The sequence below is a fragment of the Oncorhynchus nerka genome, linkage group LG22 (genome assembly GCF_034236695.1).
Source record: "Oncorhynchus nerka isolate Pitt River linkage group LG22, Oner_Uvic_2.0, whole genome shotgun sequence".
Lineage (NCBI taxonomy): Eukaryota > Metazoa > Chordata > Actinopteri > Salmoniformes > Salmonidae > Oncorhynchus > Oncorhynchus nerka.
In genome coordinates this window covers 27,625,810-27,647,762 of record NC_088417.1, presented here as the reverse complement: position 1 = coordinate 27,647,762, position 21,953 = coordinate 27,625,810, and the positions used below count along the sequence as shown (strand labels likewise).

Sequence of the window (21,953 nt, the reverse complement as noted above, 5' to 3'; positions counted from 1 at the left end):
TGAAAATGGATTATATTTCATGATCAATGGAAAAGATTGCATTTTTCTGAAGAGTTTAGCATGGTTTCCTTTTCAGACGGTAGTGTTCGTCATAAGCTTCGCAGATCGTAATATCTTGAAAAGCACCTACATGAAAAGAACATTGCCATCCAAAGAGAAGTCCTAGAGGCTGCTACTGCTCACTGCTAAGACTAACTACAAGCCAATAGCTTAGGCTCCATAAAACACCATGTACTGAGAAAATGCAATGTAGCAATCCATTTATTATGCCAACATCTTAAAAACCCAATTTAAAGCTTTACAAAAAGAGAAAAATGTGTATAGTATAAAATGAAAAAAAATGTGGCACTCTTTAGTTTATTTTCTGTTATCAAAATACCATAGTGAGTCATTGTAAAACAGGTAAACAAGTATGTCATCGTATTGCTGTGAAAATCATGGGGGATCCATCAGTGTACTCAGTATATCTACCCTCAGATCCAGGGCTGTACATACAGAAGCCCTAAGGCAGCGGCTGGCTGATCATGCATATTTAAAGATCTCTCAGATTTATCACAGTCTGTGCTAAAGTGACTTTAAAGTGAAGCTTCATTGGAATGATTAGGGTTAAATTCCAGGAGTCCTCCGGGTTGTGCTGGAAGATGTCTTTGGCTGTGCCCCCTGGGTAGGGGGTGGTAGGCAGAGGGTTGCGTAATGGAGAAGTGCATCGTGGAGGTTAGGGGGTGTTGTCTCTGTCAGTCTCCTCGCTGGGTTCTGTTCTCTGGGAGAGAAGGAAGGTCTCCCACACTGCCAGACACTGGAGGAGAGAACACCCACATCATCAGGTTATGACAGACCGGTAAGTCTCACACACACACACAATCACTCAGTTGAAACGGCAGGTCTGTGAACTTTCGAGCCAGTCAGTATGTTTCCACACATCAATAAAACCTTCCACTCTCATCTAAACTTCCAAAGTAATAGCTGTCTGTTTAATGGCCAGCCGTAAGTCAGACACACATGGCATGCCTCGATTCAGCAGCCAATTTTGTTCACAGGCTCCGGCTGCTCCCTGGACTTCTGTCTCATCTATTTGTCACTTGACAAGGTTGTGATTAATGTTCTGACCCAAACAGAGCCAAGCACCCACCCAAACAGCCCTATTTCCTCAGTCTCCATCCTCCCCCCATCTAAACATCCCATTCTCCTCTCACCCTGCCTCCGCTCACCCCAATCTTCCACACCCACCCAACCCTTCACTCCACTCTCCATCCTTCTCTCCTCTTCCAAACTTTGCCAATATGACAGTGGCAGGAGGCTCTCGTGGGTAGCCAGCTGACTGCCATGTCACTAGTGCTTAATCATGATGACACCTTCACCATGGGACACAGACTCAGTCTGACCTTTACCCATCAGCCTCACTGACAGGGCCCAGAGAAGGCAGAGCTAACCAGAGTTTGGGCATAGCTGCTTTACACAACAGGTTATACAGGGACAGAGCACAGGGCTAAACAGAGTATGGACAAAACTGGTTTACACAATAGGTTATACAGGGACAGAGCTAACTAGAGAACCGGGACAGAGTTGCTGTACACTAGGGACCATGGGTTATACAAGGATAGGGACAGAGAGCAGAGCTGTGCTAAGTACAGGGGGGCGAATAGCGAGGGCGGAAAGAGTTACCATAGACTAGACCAAGGGCCACAAGCTTCACAGAGCACAGGGACAGAGCTGCTGTGAGCTACACGGGGTACACAGAGCACACGAGCAGAGGGAAAAAAAATGGTGAATAGCAGATTTCTCTGTGACTCAGCAGCTGGCTAGAATACTAAATGGGATCAGATGCACAGAGCTGATCACAGGAAAGACCAAGACACAGAGGAAAGAGGTGAAACATTGGCTGACAGAAATAAATAAAAATGTTTTTTTACTTCCACAGCTAACTCCTTGAGGTTGAGTTTATTCAAACTTGAACGTTTATACTTAATGATACCGCATGTTGTGGGATAAATAAACAGGTTTGACTAGTACTTATCAAGATAAGACTGTGTGTTTAAGAATTATTGTGGTTGAGGAAAGCAATACATAGCTAGTGCAACTTATCCTTCCTTCCAGACAGTGTTTAAGCCCTCAAATACAGATAAGACAACAGACTGTTGAATAAAACATTCAGGGGAAATGGGGCGACAGCTAAATCCATTTAAAAAGACCCGACTGGGAGAGAAGTACAACCCTGCCGCCAACGCAGCATTCTTCCCGGAGATACAAAGCCCTTTAAGTTCATACCTTGCAGTGGAGCTGTGAGGATGACTGTCTGATTGAAGCAACACTAAAAAGCCTATGGCAGCACAACGGGATGCAGAGAGAGGAACCTCACACCTGAGCACTGTAAAGGACAAGACACCATAATGAGCGGTTGGCCATCCCATCGCCTCTGACCACAGAACGTCGGCCATCATGTTGAATCGTCACTGTTCGTCGACACCCAGCAGGTGATCCCCCTGTGCACGACTGACGTTCATTATGGTGTCTCGTTTCAGAACTTCTGCCTTCACACATAACGCCCGGTGCATCTTCAGTATGACATGACCAACATGTACAGGTACCCAAACTATAACGAAAGTGAATAATTGGACCCAAAATTGAAGGGTATAATCTGTCCTTGGTCCCAGCATGTCTGGACTGACGTGTGCACTGACGCAGAGCTCCACAGGGGTGATAAGTCACCATCCAATCAGGGGTGGCTATCGGTGCATTACCAAGGAGGCAAATGTCAATACACACTCTGCCGCTGAGAGGGGAGTGCCTGTGTGTGTGTGTGTTTATCTGGTAGAGGAGCTCCATCAGTGCTGGTCCTGACACAGCCTGTGACAGCTCCAGCTGAGGTAATGGGTCCTGTGTAGCAGTGTGACTAGCGCGCTAATTAAGGAGATTGTTAAGGGGGGAAGAGACCGCTAGCCTCGTTAACATCATTAGCCATCCTCCTTTTCTCCCTCTAGGCTCCAGTGGTTTAGCCGGAAGACAGGTAAACTGAAATAAATCAGGCAGCATTACATATGAACACCAGTGGATGCAAGAATGCATGCACAAGCAAACATGCACACACATCGTAGTCACACACACATCTTTAAGCACAAGAGCGGCTGCACTAGTCCAGAAGAAAGTTATGGACTTGAGCTCAGCAGACTTCCTTCACATCAATATTCAGGTAGTCAGAAGAGTTGAATTGACTGTCAATGCCATGGTAGAGGTGATAAGAACAAGGTAGATAATTGTTGCAAATCTAGAACACCTTGCAAGTAAAACCATGTCCAGTTGAAGAAACATCATTGAAGAAACTGTAGTTGCTATGGAGTAACCATGGGGTTCCGTTGATGTTGCAACCTGACAGAACGACACACAGTTGCTGTGCTTTATGCAGAGTGGGTACAGTGATGAACAGGCAGATTCTAAATCTAATGCAAATAGAATTCATAGTACACCAACAAAGGACCATTAAGATTAGAATAGATAGATATCTAAAATATCCTTATATTCCTCTCCGTCAGCGTTTATGCAGACACGATATCTGTAGGAAATAATAAATCCTGTTTACAAACCATTTGAGAGGGCATTGGTTTGGAAATTTAAAAAAAAGGTACACAGTGGTTAGTCACAGAAATATAAACCTCTGGTCTGAGGGGCTTTTCACATTCTAGTAATAATATGTCTATATTACAGTAATTGTCAGAGAACTGAACTATGACCTCTGTGTGACCTAGCCCTGGGTATCTCAGTATGGTTACAGTCATGAGAAGATCGAATGTGACAGGTATGGAACAAAGTATGGAAAATGGGTCTATAACCCCCAGGCAAACTGATGAGTCAGACAAGCATGCACCCTGAGATTTATCCAAGCCCATAATTGATGTTAATATTCCATCTCAGGAAGAGCAAACACCTCACTGAGTCCTCCGAGTACAGCCCTTTCCCCAGTTTCTCCACCATTTCCCAGTCCAAACTTCCATTCACCTTACTCCTTTCATCCCCTCCTTCCTTCCCCCAGTTCCTCCATCTAACTCCTCCCTTTATCTACCCCTCTCTGTGTCACGCATCCATCCCTGCTCTCCTCTTCTCCTTTTCAGTCTCGCCAGTAGGTCCAGGTTATTGCATTGGCGGTATCACAGGGTGAAGAATGCAGTAGGGTGGTGGTGCGAGGTAGATGAGGGAATGCTCTGTGCCCCTCCCAGGCTTACTGCTGCCACCCCCCATACCTCTCATCCTGGATTCTCAGTGTCGAGTGCGGACCTCCTAGACTCTTCTCTTATTAAAGGTCTTACATGAATCATTCACAAAGCCCACGGCACACTCATCATCCAGCCGCCTTCAACACCTGAATAAAATCAACTCAAAGTTTATTGGTCGCGCACACAGTTTAGCAGATGTTATAGCGGGTGCAGCAAAATGCTTATGTTCCTAGCTCCTAAGTATGCAGTAAAAAGTCAAACAAGCACACAAATAATTAACAAGTAAAAACAAGTACAACGTGTTTTTTTTAAATGAAGAAAGTTGGGTACTTCTCAAGTTCATTTCTTTGTTACTTGTTTTGCAGTTTTACTTTAGTGCCTTGTTTGTATTTCTTATGAATCCCCATACTCTTCCTGGGTCCAGCAAAATTAAGGCAGTTTCTAAATTTTTTAAAACATTACAATACATTCACAGACTGTGTGCCTTCAGGCCCCTACTCCACAACTACCACATAGACACATTACAAAATCCATGTATACGTGTGTATAGTGCGTATGCTATCGTGTGTGTGTATGCATGTGTCTGTGCCTATGTTTGTGTTGCTTCACAGTCCCCACTGTTCCATAATGTTTTTTAATTTTTAAAATCTAATTTTACTGTTTGCATGAGTTACTTGCTGTGGAATAGAGTTCCATGAAGTCATGGCTATTTAGTACGGTGTGCCTTCCATAGTCTGTTCTGGACTGTGAAGAGACCTCTTGTGGCATGTCTTGTGGGGTATGCATGGGTGTCCGAGCTGTGTGCCAGTAGTTCAAACAGACAGCTCGGTGCATTCAACATGTCAATACCTCTCACAAATAAGCAATGATGAAGTCAATCTCTCCTCCACTTTGAGCCAGGAGAGATTGACATGCATATTATTATTATTAGCTCTCTGTGTACATCCAAGGGATATCTGTGCTGCCCCAATTTAAAATGTTCCTAAAGCCTTTTTTGTGGCATTTGACCACATGACTGAACAATAGTCTTGGTGAAACCAAACTAGGGCCTGTAGGACCTGCCTTGTTGACAGTGCTGTGAAGAAGGTAGAGCAGCACCTTATCATGGACATACTTCTCCCCATCTTAGCTACTGTTGTATGAATATGTTTTGACCATGACAGTTTACAATACAGCATAACCCAAAGCAGTTTAGTCACCTGAACTTGCACAATTTCCACATAATTTATTATAAGATTTAGTTCAGATTTCAGGTTTAGTGAATGATTTGTCCCAAATACAATACTTTTAGAAATATTTAGGACTACCTTATTCCTTGCCACCCACTAAAACTGCAACTATCTGTTAACTTTTGCAGTCATTTCAGTCACTGTAGTAGTTGACATGTGTGGAGTCATCCGCATACATCAACACACTGATTTTCCTCAAAGCCCGTGTCTTTAGTAAAGATGGAAAAGGTAATGGGCTTAGACAGCTGCCTTGTGGAATTCCTATTTCTACCTGGATTATGTTGGAGAGGCTTCCATTAAAGAACACCCTCTGTGTTCTGTTAGACAGGTAACTCTTTATGCACAATATGGCAGGGGGTGTAAAGCCATAACACATATGTTTTGCCAGCAGCAGACTGATCGATAATGTCAAAGGCTGCACTGAAGTCTAGCAAAACAGCCCCCCCAATCTTTATATCATCAATTTCTCAGCCAATCAGTCATTTGTGTAAGTGCTGTGCTTGTCGAATGTCCTTCTCTATAAGCATGCTGAAAGTTTGTCATCAATTTGTTTACTGTAAAATAGCATTGTATCTGGTCAAACAATTTTTTCCAAAAGTTTACTAAGGGTTGATAACAGGCTGATTGGTCGGCTATTTGAGCCAGTATATGGGGCTTTACTATTCTTAGGTAGTGGAATGACTTTCTTCCCTCCAAGCCTGAGTGCACACACTTTCTAGTAGGCTTAAATTGAAGAGGTGGCAAAATCTTCCGCTATTATCCTCAGTAATTTTCCATCCAAGTTGTCAGACCCTGGTGGCTTGTCATTGTTGACAGACAAATATTTTTGTTCACCTCTTCCACACTAAGTTTTCAGGAATTTAAAATTACAACGCTCGTCTTTCATCATTTGGTCAGATATACTTGGATGTGTAGTGTCCGCAGTTGTTGCTGGCATGTTATGCCTAAATTTGCTATTCTTGCCAATGAAAAAAATAGGTGGCAATATCAGTTGGTTTTGTGATGAATGAGCCATCTGTTTCAGAATTTAATGTAAGGTGCTCCAAAGCTTTTAACTATCATTCTATATTTATCTTAGTTTCATAGTGTAGTTTCTGCTTATTTTTACTCAGTTTAGTCACGATTTCTCAATTTGCAATAAGTTTGCCAATCAGCTGTGCAGCCAGACTTATTTGCCATTCCTTTTGTCTCATCCCTCTCAACCACACTTTTTCAATTCCTCATCATCACTGGGATTTAACAGTTTTATAATCATTTTCTTAATGGCTGCATGCTTATTAGCAACTGAAAAAACAATTTCATAAATGTGTCAAGTACAGTGTCTGTTTGCTCCTCATTACACACCACGGACCAACAGATATTTTTTACATCAATAACATAGGAATCACTACAAAACTTATTGTATGACCTCATACACTATTAGGCCCAGCCTTTGGAACTTTGGTTTTCCTAGATATGGCTACTATATTGTGATCACTACATCCGATGGATGTGGATACTGCTTTCAAGCTAATATCTGCAGCATTAGTAAAGATGTGATCATGTTGATTTCATTCCTGTGCTGTTTGTAACTACCCTGATAGGTTGACTGGTAAAAAAAAGAAGTTTTTTAAAATGTAATCTTTATTTAACTAAGCAATTCAGTAAAGAAAAAATTCTTATTTTCAATGACGGCCTAGTCCGGCCAAACCCGGACAATGTTGGGCCAATTGTGCGCCGCCCTATGGGACTCCCAATCACGGCCCAATCATATACCTCAGGCTTCATTCTGCTCACTGTCATTTAGGTTAGTATTCTGGATAAACTACAATGTTGTTGATCCATCCTCAGTTCTTATAACACAGACAAACTCTGTTTTAAAGCCACCATTGGCCTCATGGTGAAATCCCTGAGTGGTATCTTTGTAGTGAATGGGTGTAATTAAAAACTCAACTTAATCCATTTGCAATTCAGGCAGTAAGAAAAAGGGGTGGGAATACTTTCTGAAAGTAAAATGATTTCCACAAGACATACAAAGAATGATCCAATCAAGTAGATAAATATGCGGTGTGTAGAAACAGTGTAACTAAATACAAAGTACAGTAGTAGAAATATTACAATGAGCCACATCAGGAATACAGTATTTGAGAGTGTGTGTGTATGTATGTGACTGTGTTAAATCAAATTTAATTTAATTGGTCGCATACATATATTTAGCTGATGTTACTGCGCGTGTAGCAAATGCTTGTAAAAAGTCATTTCTGGCTGTATGTAATAACAGAAAAAAACATGCTGGGCTAATAACCCAAGACAAAACTAAAAAAATACTGAAATTGTTTAGGAGCTAGAAGCAGAGCTGCAATGTCTATCGGTGCCATAGCAACGATGTGGGTGTGTGTGTTTTGTGTGAGTGTGCGTCACCTGGTAGACTGCTAGTGATTGCTGTTCAACAGTCTGATGGCCTGGTAATAGAAGCGGTTTCTTAGGCTCGGTCTTGGCACTGATGCACCTGTACTGACTCAGTCTGCTAGACGGTAGCTAAGTAAACAGTCCATGGCTCGGTTGACAGGTCCTTAATGGTCTTTTTGGCCTTCTTTTGACACAGAGCACTGTAAATGTCCTGGAGGGCAAGCAGCGGGCCCCAGATGATACGTTGGGCTGACCGCACCACCCTCTGGAGAGCCATGCGGTTGATGGAGGTGCAGTTTCCATACCAGCCAGTGATGCAGTCTGACAGAATGTTCTGGTGTATGTGTAGAAGTTTGAGGGTCTTACCAAATTTCTTCAGCTGCCTGAGGTTGAAGAGGCACAATAGCAGCCGCGCAGTCATGAATGAACAGGGAGTACAGGAGGGGGAACACCGTTTTGAGGATGAGCTTGGCAGAGGTGTTGTTGCCTACCCTCACCACCTGGGGTTCTGACCCAAAACCCTGAGCTTAGTGACAAGTTAATGCTTGTGTGGCTGAATGGAAACAAGTCCCCGAAGCAACTCTCCAACATCTAGTGGAAAGCCTTCCCAGGGGAGTGGAGGCTGTCATAGCAGGAAAGGGGGGACCAACTCGATATTAATGCCCATGATTTTGGAATGAGATGGTCGACGAGCATGTCCCCACATTCTTTTGGCCATGTGTGTGTGTGTGTGTATATACACACACACACACACAGTTGAACTCGGAAGTTTACACTAAAAAAGGTCAGAGTTATTAAAACGTGTTTTTCAACCACTCCACAAATTTCTTACTATAGTTTTTGCAAGTCTGTTAGGATATCTACTTTGTGCATGACAGTCATTTTTCCAACAATTGTTTACAGACAGATTATTTCACTGTATCACAATTCCAGTGGGTCAGAAGTTTACATACACTAAATTGACTGTGCCTTTAAACAGATTGGAAAAAATCCAGAAAATTATGGCATGGCTTTAGAAGCTTCTGATAGGCTAATTGACATCATTTGAGTCAAATGGAGGTTTACTTGTGGATGTATTTCAAGGCCTACCTTCAAAACACAGTGCCTTTTTGTTTGACATCATGGGAAAAAAAAAAAAAAAAAAAAAAAGAAATCAGCCAAGACCTCAGAAAAAAAAAAACTTCCGACTTCAACTGCACACGCACAGAGACCCCAAATATATAACTTATTTCTCTCAAATGTGTTTATACCCATTAGAGAGCAGTTCTTCTTTCCCAAGATAATCCAGCCACCTGAAAGGTGTGGCATATCAAGAAGCTCATTAAACAGCTTGATCATTAAACAGGTGCACCTTGTGCTGGGAACAATAAAAGGCCACTAAATTGGCATGCCGACTGCAGAAATGTCCACCAGAGCTGTTGCCAGAGAATTGAATGTTAATTTCTCTACCATAAACCGCGTCCAATGTCATTTTAGAGTTTTTGGCAGTACATCCACTGGCCTCACACATCCTGCTTCTTCATCTGCGGGATCGTCTAAGAGCAGCCACCCAGACAGCTGAAACATTTCTGCACAATCTGTCAGAAACAGTCTCAGGGAAGCTCATCTGCGTGCTTGTTATCCTCACCAGGGTCTTGACCTGACTGCAGTTCGGAATCGTAACCAACTTCAGTGGTCAAATGCTCACCTGGGAAGGGTGTTCCACTAGATGTTAGAGTTCGAACTAGAGGTCGACCGATTATGATTTTCCAACACCAATACGGATTATTGGTGGTTCAAAAAAAAGCCGATACCGATAAAAAAAATATATACGTGTAATAATGACAATTACAACAATACTGAATGAACACTTATTTTAACTTAATATAATAAATCGATAAAATCAGCCACAAATAAATGAAACATAATGCAAAAACAGTGTTGGAGAAGAAAGTAAAAGATGCAATATGTGCCATGTAAAAAAGCTAACGTTTAAGTGCCATGCTCAGAACATGAGAACATATGAAAGCTGGTGGTTCAATATTCCCAGTTAAATTTTAGGTTCTAGTTATTAAGACATGTAGACTATTTCTCTCTATACCATTTATATTTCATATACCTTTGACTATTGGATGTTCTTATAGGCACTTTCGTATTGCCAGCCTAATCTCGGGAGTTGATAGGGTTAAACAGCGCTGTGCTTCAAGCTTTGCTAAGAGCTGTTTGCAAACGCAGTAAAGTGCTGTTTGAATGAATGCTTACGAGCCTGCAGCTGTCTACCACCGCTCAGTAAGACTGCTCTGTTAAATCAGACTTAATTATAATAAACACAGAAAAACAAGCCTTCGGTCATTAATATGGTCAAATCCGGAAACTATCATTTCTGAAAAACAAAACGTTCATTCTTTCAGTTAAGTACGGACCCATTCCGTATTCTGTCGAACGGGTGGCAACCCAAGTCTAAATATTGCTGTTACATTGCACAACCTTCAATGTCAAGTCATAATTGTGTAAAAGTCTGGCAAATGAATTACGGTCTTTGTTAGGAAGAAACAGTCCGCAACGAGCCAGGCGGCCCAAACTGCTGCATATACCCTGACTCTACTTGCACTGAACGCAAAGGAAGTGACAATTTCCCTAGTTAACATTGCCTGCTAACATGCCTTTTATTTAACAAAATATGCAGGTTTAAAAAATATATACTTGTGGATTGATTTTAAGAAAGACATTGATGTTTATGGTTAGGTACATTTGTGCAACGAATGTGCTTTTTTCGCGAAAGTGCTTTTGTTAAATCGTCACCCGTTTGGCGTAGTTGAAGTAGGCTGTGATTCGATAAATAAACAGGCACTGCATTGATTATATGCAACGCAGGACAAGCTAGTTAACCTAGTAATATCATCAACCATGTGTCGTTAACTAGTGATTATGTGAAGATTGATTGCGTTTTTTACAAGATAAGTTTAATGCTAGCTAGTAACTTACCATGACTCATTGCAGCCACAAGGTCATTTTGACACTGCACTCACGTAACAGGTGGTCACAGCCTGCCATGTACTTTCCTCATGGATTGCAATGTAATCGGTCATAATCAGCGTCCAAAAAGGCCGATTACCGATTTCTATGAAAACGCGAAAATCGTCCCTAATTAAAATCGGCCATGCCGATTAATCGGTCGACATTGTTGGAACATTGTTGTTTCCATTCAGCTACAAGAGCATTCGTGAGGTCAGGCACGGATGTTGGGAGTTTAGGCCCGACTCCAAAGCAGGTTGGTATAATGGTAAAGACTATGTAATTATTGTGACCTCGAAGAAATAGAAAATGAAATAAATGTTATCCTCTATTGCTCTTTCTACCACGATATACGCTTGCTCTTATTCCAGAAAGCCCAACAGATATACCCTGACATTACGTGGCTGAGCCATGAGGAGAAACTGAAATAATTCATCCATTGTGTATTTCCATTTGCGGAATTTTACGATAAAGCCTGGAATAAAAGAAAATTGGAGACTAATTAAATTATAAAAATATGCAAATAGCACATATGCACAGTTTATAGATTGTGTGTAGGCCTGTCTCACATCTGAACCATCTCTTTGTGTCAGACTTTTTGTATTTATGTATTTTTACTGCTCTAGGGTTATAATTATTGCTGGGATAACCTTATTTACTATTTATGCATTGATTTATGCAGTGTGCAATGCACAGACCACCGGAATAACTATTACTAAATTATCACAGAGAATTACTGTAATGTTTGTTAATTGGCACTTTGACACAGAAATAACATGTAATTCATACATTCAGCAAAACAAATAGATGGACACCACCATTCAAAAACTGCAACTCGTTTTTGGAACACATTACCCTACTTCAATCAACCAGTCCACTTTGTATCGGTCTCAGAATGGAGAATAACAACGGCCCAATGTATTTCTCCCATGAGTTGGGCAAGAGATGTGTTGGTGGAATTTCGGGAGAATTCTCCTTACATTTCCTTTGTTAAAATCCCCAGCTACAACAAATGCAGCCTCGGGATATGCCGTTTCCAATTTAAGTCCCACCACTTCAATCCCTGACAAAGGACGTGTCCCAACTGGCATTACTTTTAATCAGAGTCCTATTGATCCTCGTCAAAAGTAGTGCACGATAAGTATAATAGATGGCAATTTGGGATGCAGAGAGTCTTTACTTAGTGCACCAATTCGCCAGCAAGAACCAATCAAGACAAATTACCTCTGTTTCTGCTACACAACACACCCATTGCAGCTGAGGACTCTGTCTCAAAGTATTCCACAACGGAAGAGGTTTTTCCCACAGTATATTGCATTGAACAAATGATGCTACCCTCAGGACATACAAGAAAACAGATGGGCTTATCGGATATGGATCTTGCCTAGACAAGACTCCTTTTTTGAAAGGTAATAATCAGGGGTGCAACTTTCACTGGGGACGTGGGGGACATGTACTCTACACATTTTGAAATTGCATTTTTGTGTCCCCCCCCCACAGTTTTATAATTGGAATGTGTTACAAAACAAGGCAACGGACCTTGCGGACATCTCCGAGCGACCGGGTAGGCTGTTTGGAGTGTTCATCCAACTGGATAATTATTAGATATGTTTTTATAATAACCCCACTCCTTATAATAATAACCCTACTCCTTAGCCCCTGGTATTAATGGAGGAGTTACTTGAAGCCATGTTCATATTCAGTCTAGAGGATCTAGATCAATTAGCATGCTGCCTTGTATTCCTATAAGTACACAAAACTAAATACAACGCCAGCAAACTTTGACGTGCCGCCAATAAAAAACTACTTTCAAATCGTCATCTCAAAGACCATTTGAATAGTCCCAAGTAGATGGTTTGTAGACGTTCAGTGGATGGTAAATACAAGTCATCTGGAGATAATTTATATGACCGTCGTCTCCTCTTCAATTCAGTGTCGCCTCAATATGTGCACCTTGGTTAGAGAGCAAGGTAATGGCTCTATTCGTTTCACCAAATTGTGTTGTGTCAACAACAAAAATACTTGTAGAATTGTCCTTCATAAATGATGCCACATTGTGAATCACATGATACAGTACACTCCTCCCCCATAGGATTGAGGTGTATTAGAACATGTGTTCTCTACCGATCAGAATTACCTGGAACAGATAGCCTGACTGTACACGGAGGGCTGACGTCACAGGCCTGATTAAGACAGAACACAATTATGTCCTCCACCTGTCCCTCGCTCACTTTCTCCGAATCTCTCTGCCCTCTCCCCCGCCTCCCTCTCTCCCTGTTTAAGTGGGTTGTGTTTGTTGAGCCCAGCCTTGGGGCGACTCAAACAGTATGAGGAGTGTGCCACGTCGTGATTTTCAGAAGCCCCCAGGGAGGTGAAGAACCCCCCCCTAGCCTTTAGATGATCGTAGAGGAACCGGCCTAAGAATGTAATCTCCAATACACTAAGGGGAGTTGTCGGCTTGTTCACTTGGAGTCAAGTTCTCCGTTTATAGCTGGTGTCAGACAAGAGTGCATAATTGTAAATGTATTTAAGGTTAAATTGTAGCCTACATAGTGCTACATAGTTAACATAATGAGTATGAGCATCAAACATTGTGACATGGGCTAGTGCGGTACTTCTTTCAATACCAAACCATTTCACCTAAAAAGTGTCCGTATCCATCTAAAGCATGTCATGCCAGCATTTACAACAACAAAAATCCCCTTAAGTTCCCCTTTAATCAAAGTTGTCAGATGGTTTCACATGGTGTGAAGAACCCCTGAGAAAAATGCAGACATACAGTACCAGTCAAACGTTTGGACACCTAATTCAAGAGCGTGCAAAGCTGTCATCAAGGCAAGCTACTTTGAAAAATCTCAAATATATTTTGATTTGTTTAACACTTTTTGATTACTACATGAATCCATGAGTTATTTCATAGTGTTGATGTCGTCACTATTATTCTATAATATAAAAAATAAATTAGAACCCTTAAATGAGTAGGTTGTCCAAACTTTTGACTGGTATTGTACATTGCCACATACACTTATACATAACTCTTCAAAGAGTTACACCCCTATATGGCCATCAGCAGCATGTCAGAAAGGGGAGGTTGAAATGCGACTCCTGTTTGAAGACAGGGTGTCGAAACATGGCAAGTGTCAACCACAGTGGATGAGAGTGTCAATCCATTAGGACTCTAGCCACCACGCAACTCCCAGTAACCTTAGCTTCTAAACTTCAATATGAAGCATGTACAAATTCACTGGGTTCCATTTTGTTCTATCTGCTAAAATATCACTTCAATGCTTAAAGCTGCAATCAGAAGTAAAAAAATAAAAAAATAAGTGTTCTCCCTGCTGCTTTTTCAGTAAAAAGCTGAGGGATGGTCTGGAGAAATGTAACCACGCAAATTCAGAGCACTAGGGGTGGTGAGGAGTATTTTTTCCCTGCTCTGCTGATGAGTAAATAAAGAAATATACCATTCTTTTGGGATTCATCGGCCATTATGCTGAGATGGTATTGAAGAAATTAGTTGTTTCATCATCTTTATGTTGTGATTCAAAATATATACTGTATATATTTATTCAATAAAAAGGTTCATTTGCAGTCCTGTGGTTGACAGTTAAAACAGTGTCACTTCCAAAAAGTCACAGAAGCATGGCAGGGAGATGACATTCATGTCCAGACCTACGGTAGAGATGAAGTAACAGTACAAGTTTCTGTAGTTGAGCACAAGTTTGTAAAGATGTCAGAGGGAATCATTGAAAAGACTATGAACCTACTGCAATAAAGAATACAGACATTGATGGCCAAATGTATGACAATGTAAGAGCCTTCATGCCCATTCCAAGAAAATGAGTTGTTGCTCAACATTCAGAACAATTTCAGTGGTGGAAGAGACCCTTTGGAGATGCTGCAGTGTGTTTGGGACTGCTGTGTATTCTGCTGCTGGTTGGGATCACAGACCTGTGTCTACTATGGCATCATTGGTAATTACTCTACAGAGAGACCAGCTACAGACCAGTTACAACAACCTGACTAAAGACAAAGACCAGCTACAGAATAGTTTTAAACTGATGACCACCGAGAAAGATCAGTCCAGGAATAGTCTAAATGCCACGACTACGGAGAGAGACCAGCTACAGATCAGGCTTAGGTTCTGCGAGAATCCCTGTCTGGACAGATGGTGGAAGATTAGCACCAGCTGTTATGTGTCCTCCAAGAAGAACACAGGTGGGGTTGGTCAAGCAGAATGCATAGCAATGGGTGCCAACTTCGTAATCATAAACAGCGGAGAAGACGGATATTCATCCACGATGGAATTAAGAAGAATGTCTGGATTTGTATCATTAAAACAAGGGAACCTGGGTGTGTGTTGACAACACACCATTTAGAACTGCAAATTGGATGGAAGGGGAACCAAATAACATGAATGACAAGTGTGATGAGATCTCACAGGCAGCATCAGACCCATTAAAGAGATAGTTAGTCAATGTAGTCAAAATAACTGTCTGCGAAAAAGTGTTCACACAGTAATTATAATAGCTACTGTAAGCACCTATCTTATGGAGTTGCATTGGTTATCCATGAGAGGTTTAAGCGGTTTTTGTTTCCATTTGATTTCTTTAAAGAGGCCAGGGCTATGTGGAGTTGTCCACTGGTCATCAGGACCAGGGGAGTGGAGTGGTGGTTGAATAGGCTCCAACTGTGGTCTAACTAGCTATGTCACATTATTGTATGCATGTTTATTTAAAATTACCCTTCAAATGACAGAACATTCTTTTTTGCTTCCATTCTGTTGTATATGTTTACACATTCTGCTTTATTAAATACATATATTACATGGGATTTAAGAAAGGATAGTTACACATTTTACTTGTGTCACGCCTTTTTTTTTTTTTATCACAATGGTGCCGTAACGGCAGCCAGAAGCTGATCATTCGTGTAAATGTTGAACATTGAGTTTTTTTTAATGATTTGTACCCCCCCCCCCCCCTCATCCACCGTTTAACGCCACATTTAGATTACAATCCGATCATCTTGATGGCGAAACCAGTTTGTGAATGTTACTGTTTGGGACATTGCCATGAAAGCGGCTCAAGGTTGAGGAGATGAGAGGACTGCGATGTCTCGTCGTGGTGAAGCGGCAGCTACTCCGTACTGAATACCCATCGGCGGTATTGGAGGATAAGCTACATATCAACTGAGCAAAGTGGCTATACATGGAAAGGCATTACGTCGGTTACTGCGAGATAAGTAGCTGAGGCTCCTGGACTTGTCCGTGTCTGACTGATCTGAATCCCCTGCCTGCTACCGTGACACTCCCTCCACTGATAATATTGACGTCCCTCCCTCCACTCCATCCCGAACTGCTTCAATCAACTCTTCATCCATCACTCTTTATTTTCCTCGAAATAAATATTTTATTTTGACTTTACGGCAATTCAGCTTTTAGCTAGATCAAATAAACATTCCTAAACCTTACCATCATTGACATTCAGCTTTGTTTTAGATAGTTCAAATCTTGGGTTGCCGACTACCCGAAGTCCACCAGTGGAGGACCATCCTCCCCAGTGAATTTCATAAAAACTTTTTTATAGTGGAACATTAAAAGAAAAGTGATACTTTTCAAATAAAACACTAAATATATTCACATCCACACTGTTGCAATGACAACAGCACTCTGTACGGTAGCACCATGGTGTAGCTGGATGACAGCTAATTTCCATCCTCCTCTGCGTACATCAACTTCAACACAAAACCTAGTGGGCTCGTGGTTCTCACCCGTTTCCATAGACTTACTCAGTAATTATGACAACTTCCGGAGGATGTCCTCCAACCTATCAGAGCTCTTGCAGCATGAACTGACATGTTGTCCACCCAATCAAAGGATCAGTGAATTAATCTAGTACTGAATGCATACGCTACAGCTAGTTAGCACTGCAGTGTATAACATGTGGTGAGTAGTTGACTCAAAGAGAAAGACAATAGTTGAACAAATTCATTCCTGAAAAATTAAGGAGATGCAAGAGAGCTAGCTAGTTAAACCTACTCAAACACCTGGCTCAAACAGAGAGGGATGTTATGTTAGCCAGCTGGTAATGGCTATCCAACACTAGAGCTCTTCCATGCCAAGGTAAGCTTCTGGTTTTATAAATGTATTGCCACCGGGACCTGCCATTGCGTAACTGTTAAACTGCTTGTCAACTGTACTGCATGATTGTAGCGGGTTTACTAACGCGTTAGCTACTACAACTATGTTGAATTGACGTTAGCTAATATGGTGACAACGATGTATGCTGTGTGTAGTGGTTAGCGGTGATGATATGTTTGGAAAGGTTCTCGCCTTGTCACAGACAGCGGTTGTAATGTGCACTGAAGTCCACAACAGAAGGGAAACGGTGAGAGGAGAGCGCATAGATGCGAGAAGGAATTATCCAACGATCAAAGGGATCAATGCTGTTTGTATGTGGCTGCTATGAAAGTGACCGTTCTTTTGGTGTGTGATCAGGGGTGTATCCATTCTGTCCATTCTGTTGAAAAACTTTTTTTTTTTTACGGAAGCAAATGGAACGAAACAGGGATAAACATAACTGAATTTGTCCTTGTTTGCAACTGTAGGACTAATGATTACACCTTAGATCAGCCAGATGTAGGCAAGAATGTGCAAGGTGGTATTGAATGAGTCACCTTGATTACTAATTTCTCTCGACCTGTGCACCTACGTCGTAAACTTTCACTCATAGGCTAGGTAGGAGCAACCTCATGATGGGTATAAGGAAAATCTGAGTATCACGTAGTAGCTTAAACCTATCAATGTTACAGAGCTGGGTGAATGAAATATGAATAGTCATCCAATATGCTTTAATAGAAATAAGGCCATGCTCATTAAATAAAATGATCGTCCTCCCTCATTTTAAAAGTCACTGACCGCAACTGATGTCCACGTACTATTTACAATATCCATAAGATGAAGCATCAATTTATTCTGGAATTATCTGCATTGACAACCTCTATAAACTGATAGTAATTTGTGTGTGAATAAAAATGAAGTACTACCACCCTCTCCTGGCAGTTGTCCAGACAGTGACAAAGACTGCACAGCACAGAGAACCATATTTCTGCTGAATTTGCATTGAATGATTTACAGTTAAAATCCATCCCAAAAATATCTAAAGATACATTGTAAATTACCACTAACAACTTTAGTTGTGTAGATTTGTCTCTCATTTCCCCAAAATGAATCAGTCAGGAGAGTTCTCTCCCTGACACACAATTGATTTAGTCTTTCTCACATTCTCTCCAAGTGCTTTTCTATTTCTCTAATTTACCTTTTTCTTATTCTCTTCCGTCGCCTCCACCTCCCACTCTGCTTATACCAGTCACACCCCTAACCCTGCTTCTCTTTCTTATTCGACTCATCTATCCAACTCTTTATCCCATATCAAGTGTCTCAATCCAACTTTCCCTCCCTCTATCTATCCATCCATCCATCCCTCTCGCTAACCAGTCAGAGTATCTTGTATCTCACCTTCTCGTAGTAGTCTACATTCTTCTCTGCGGTGGAGAGGAAGGCTGATTTAAGGTCTCCTCTCATGCTCCTCTGCCATCGGCCCCAGTCCCCCTTCAGAGCGTTGTTGGCCCATTCCACACGGTCCTCCAGTTTATCAATCTCCTCCTTCAGCTAACACACACACACACACCATCATCATCATCCTCCTCCTCCCAACATTACAGTGCAATATCCCTTCACATCAACAACCTGGACATACAGAACACTTAAAGCAAGACCTTCACCCAAAGACCTCACGTGACAGGGACAGTTTAGACAGTGGACATGTCCGTATACCCATACTTGCGTCCAAAATATACTGAACAAAAATAAAAACGCAACAATGTCAAAGATTTTTACTGAGTAACAGTTCATAAGGACATCAGTCAATTGAAATAAATTCATTAGGCACTAAACTTTGGATTTCACATGAATGGGCAGGGGTGCAGCCATGGGTGGGCCTTGGAGGGAATAGGCCCACCCTCGAGGAAGCCAGGCCCAGCCAATCAGAATAAGTTTTCCCCCACAAAATGGCTTTATTACCGACAGAAGTACTCAACACCCCCATTGAGACAATCCCACTTCTTGATATGCCACACCTGTCAGGTGGATGGATTATCTTGGCAAAGGAAAAATTATCATTACAAATTTGTGCAACAAATGAGAAATAAGCCTTTTGTGCATGTGGAAAGTGTACGATTTTTTATTTCAGCTCATGAAACCATAATTTTAAATGTTGTGTTTATATTTAGTTATTGTTCTCAAATGTTGTGCACAAATTTCTTTACATCCCCGTTAATGAACATTTCTCCTTTGCCAGATAATCCATCCACCTGATAGGTGTGGAATATCAAGGAGCTGAATAAACAGCTTGATCATTACACAGGTGCGCGTTTGGGATGCTCTGGATCGACGTGTATTACAGCATGTTCCAGTTCCCACCAATATCCAGCAACGTCGCACAGCCACTGAAGAGGAGTGGGACAACACGCCACAGAAGAAAAACACCTGATCAACTCCATGCGAAGGAGATGTGTCGCGCTGCATGAGGCAAATGGTGGGTCACACCAGATACTGACTGGTTTTCTGATCCACACCCCTACCTTTAAGGTATCTGTGACCAAGGGATTCATATCTGTATTCCTAGTCATGTGAAATCCATAGATTAGGGCCTAATGAATTTACTTCAATTAACTGATTTCCTTACATGAACTGTTACTCGGTAAAGTCCTTGAAATTGTTCCATGTTGCGTTTATATTTTTCAGTGTAGTATGCAGTTTAAGTACGTAGTACGCTAGCATGTGTATTCAGACAGCCACCGTGCCCCTGAAAACTGCTGATGAATAGCTTCTGGCCTGATGGAAGCATTAAATAGTCTCACCACGCAGAGGCAGTAGTAGTAAATGTAACATAGCGTTATAATCTGATTCATAGGCAAGGCTAATTGAGATTATTTCCTCCTTGGATAGCTCCCAAATCAGGCTTTCCAATGATACATTTGTCTTGTCATTTCATTGACATAAAAATATAAAAAAACTTTAAGCTAGTGGTTTATTATTTGGCATATCCTATGGTTGTGTGCACATACGTGTGATTTAGCCTAATGATCAAAACTTGTGAATGTTTATCAAAGTTAACTCATCCAGTTTGGACAGTTGACAATTAAAACATATCAAAAGGTAGACTATACATCAATGTTGATCCACGTTAGCTGATAATTCTTTCTTTATCAAAGTTAGATGGCCAACTTTGCTGCTCCTGCTACATGGTGATACATACACCCCTCTGGAGAGTCATTTCTCTCAATGGTCCTGTTTACTGCAGTGTTATTGATTCATCAGCCATCTCATGGCCCTACCTAACAAGCCCAATGCCTCAGTCTCTCCTCTAAACAAGCACTTCCTCTAGAGTACAACAGTCTCAGTCCGTAGCCCTGAAACATACGACTGTCCATCAGAAAACACACAGAGGAAATGATTGAATAATTAATCAGATACACAGGGAGAAGACACAGGGTCCTGAGGGAGACCTCGGTGTCAAATTAGCAGTGCTCAGATATGCATGGCTCCATTTGAGACTAGGTGGATATTGACAGGTAGAGCTGATAAGGGTTGTGCGGCGTCGGCACTCCTGCTCTGGTCCTGTTAAGACGGGATCGATGCAAGACTTGACGGGGTGTGTGTGTGTTGATTAGGAGAGCTTGTCAGGTGTAACGAGAGAGGTTGGGGAGATAGCAGCTAAGCCTTTAACCCCGGTCTCAGTCCATGTCTGGACCAGCATTCATCTCCCAGGTGGCAATGTGGACACATCATTAGGAACAGGGACACACAAAAGGGTCACTCGCACGCACATGGTCGGTCGGGAAGGTCACGCACGCACATGGTCGGTCGGGAAGGTCACGCACATGGTCGGTCGGGAAGGTCACGCACATGGTCGGTCGGGAAGGTCACGCACGCGCAGGGTCGCACGCACAGGGTCGGGAAGGTCACGCACGCGCAGGGTCGCACGCACAGGGTCGCACGGTCACGCACAGGGTCGCACGGTCACGCACAGGGTCGCACGGTCACGCACAGGGTCGCACGGTCAGGCACAGGGTCGCACGGTCACGCACAAACACGGTCACACACAAACACGGTCACGTTAACCTTTTCTATAATTACAACCCAACAGATTCCCCTTCTCAAATCATTAAAAGTTGGGTGGAAAGTGAACAATTGACTGAAGACATTTTTTTCTTTTCTGTGCTTTGTTTCTTGACTGAAGCATCACTGCCATCTACTGGTTCAAATAGATTACAATTTTATGTCCAGCCGTTTCCCTGTTTCATGCACCTTGGCAAGGCTTTGAGAAGAGCACGATACTTCCTCTCTCCAGACCTGTTGTGCTGGGAAATGGAAATATGGCATCCTGCTTCAAACCACAGCCAGTCAGTGTTAAATGCACTATCTATGAGTTAGGCCAAAAACAGCATCCAACGAACCCAGCCAAAGTGTTAGAGGTTAGGGTCAGGATAACCTAGAACTACTGTCCAGGGAACTATGTACAGCACAAACAAGCTGTTAGTAAAAGGGGAGACTTGCTCAACCACTGCTTGCTTGAATGGACAAGTCGATAGTTGATAGCATTTTAAGGTGTTAATAATTCAATTGTGTTAATAATTAGCTTATTTGACTTTCTAGTGTCATATTTTTGCTAATTTTGAAATAGCTAACATCTCAACCATATCCATTCAGCAAAGGGAAAGCTTAAAGCTCCACATAAAGCCAAGTTAAGCACAAGCTGGTGAGCCCATAATGTGTAGTACAGTTGCATGTTGGCATGCCCTACAGTCCGCTGTACCTCTTCAATCTCCCCATCAAGTCTCTCCTGCCTCTGATGTCTGGCTTCTTCAGGGTTTTTACCCAGCAGGCTCCCCCACACAAAACCTAGATCACTAGACTCCTCCAGTCACATCACAGGAAGGTCAGGATGTCAAAAGCCACAACAACAGGAACAGGAATGAATGCTCATGTCCGCATGGTGAAGTTGCCCTTAGATGCTGATCTTGGATCAGTTTTGTCATTTTCTCAGCTAAAATGTTAAGGTTAGGATTGGGGAAGCTG

At 42.0% G+C, this 21,953-nt stretch overlaps 1 protein-coding gene across 4 annotated transcripts in view; it reads right to left on the bottom strand.

Moving 5' to 3' along the window:
- Nucleotides 1-243: 243 nt before the first annotated feature.
- The window catches only part of snx7 (sorting nexin 7), a 36,223-nt gene continuing 14,513 nt past the window's right edge, over nt 244-21,953 (bottom strand). For 2 of the 4 annotated variants that reach the window (XM_029626606.2, XM_029626608.2), the window contains exons 8-10: nt 21,691-21,792; nt 18,330-18,482; nt 244-796 (exon numbers count right to left, since the gene is read on the bottom strand). In XM_029626606.2, the coding sequence (XP_029482466.1) occupies nt 716-796; nt 18,330-18,482; nt 21,691-21,792 (336 nt within the window). In that variant the 3' untranslated portion in view covers nt 244-715. The remainder of the gene's footprint in view (nt 797-18,329; nt 18,483-21,690; nt 21,793-21,953) is intronic. The other 2 variants (XM_029626607.2, XM_029626610.2) reach the window with 2 other exon arrangements.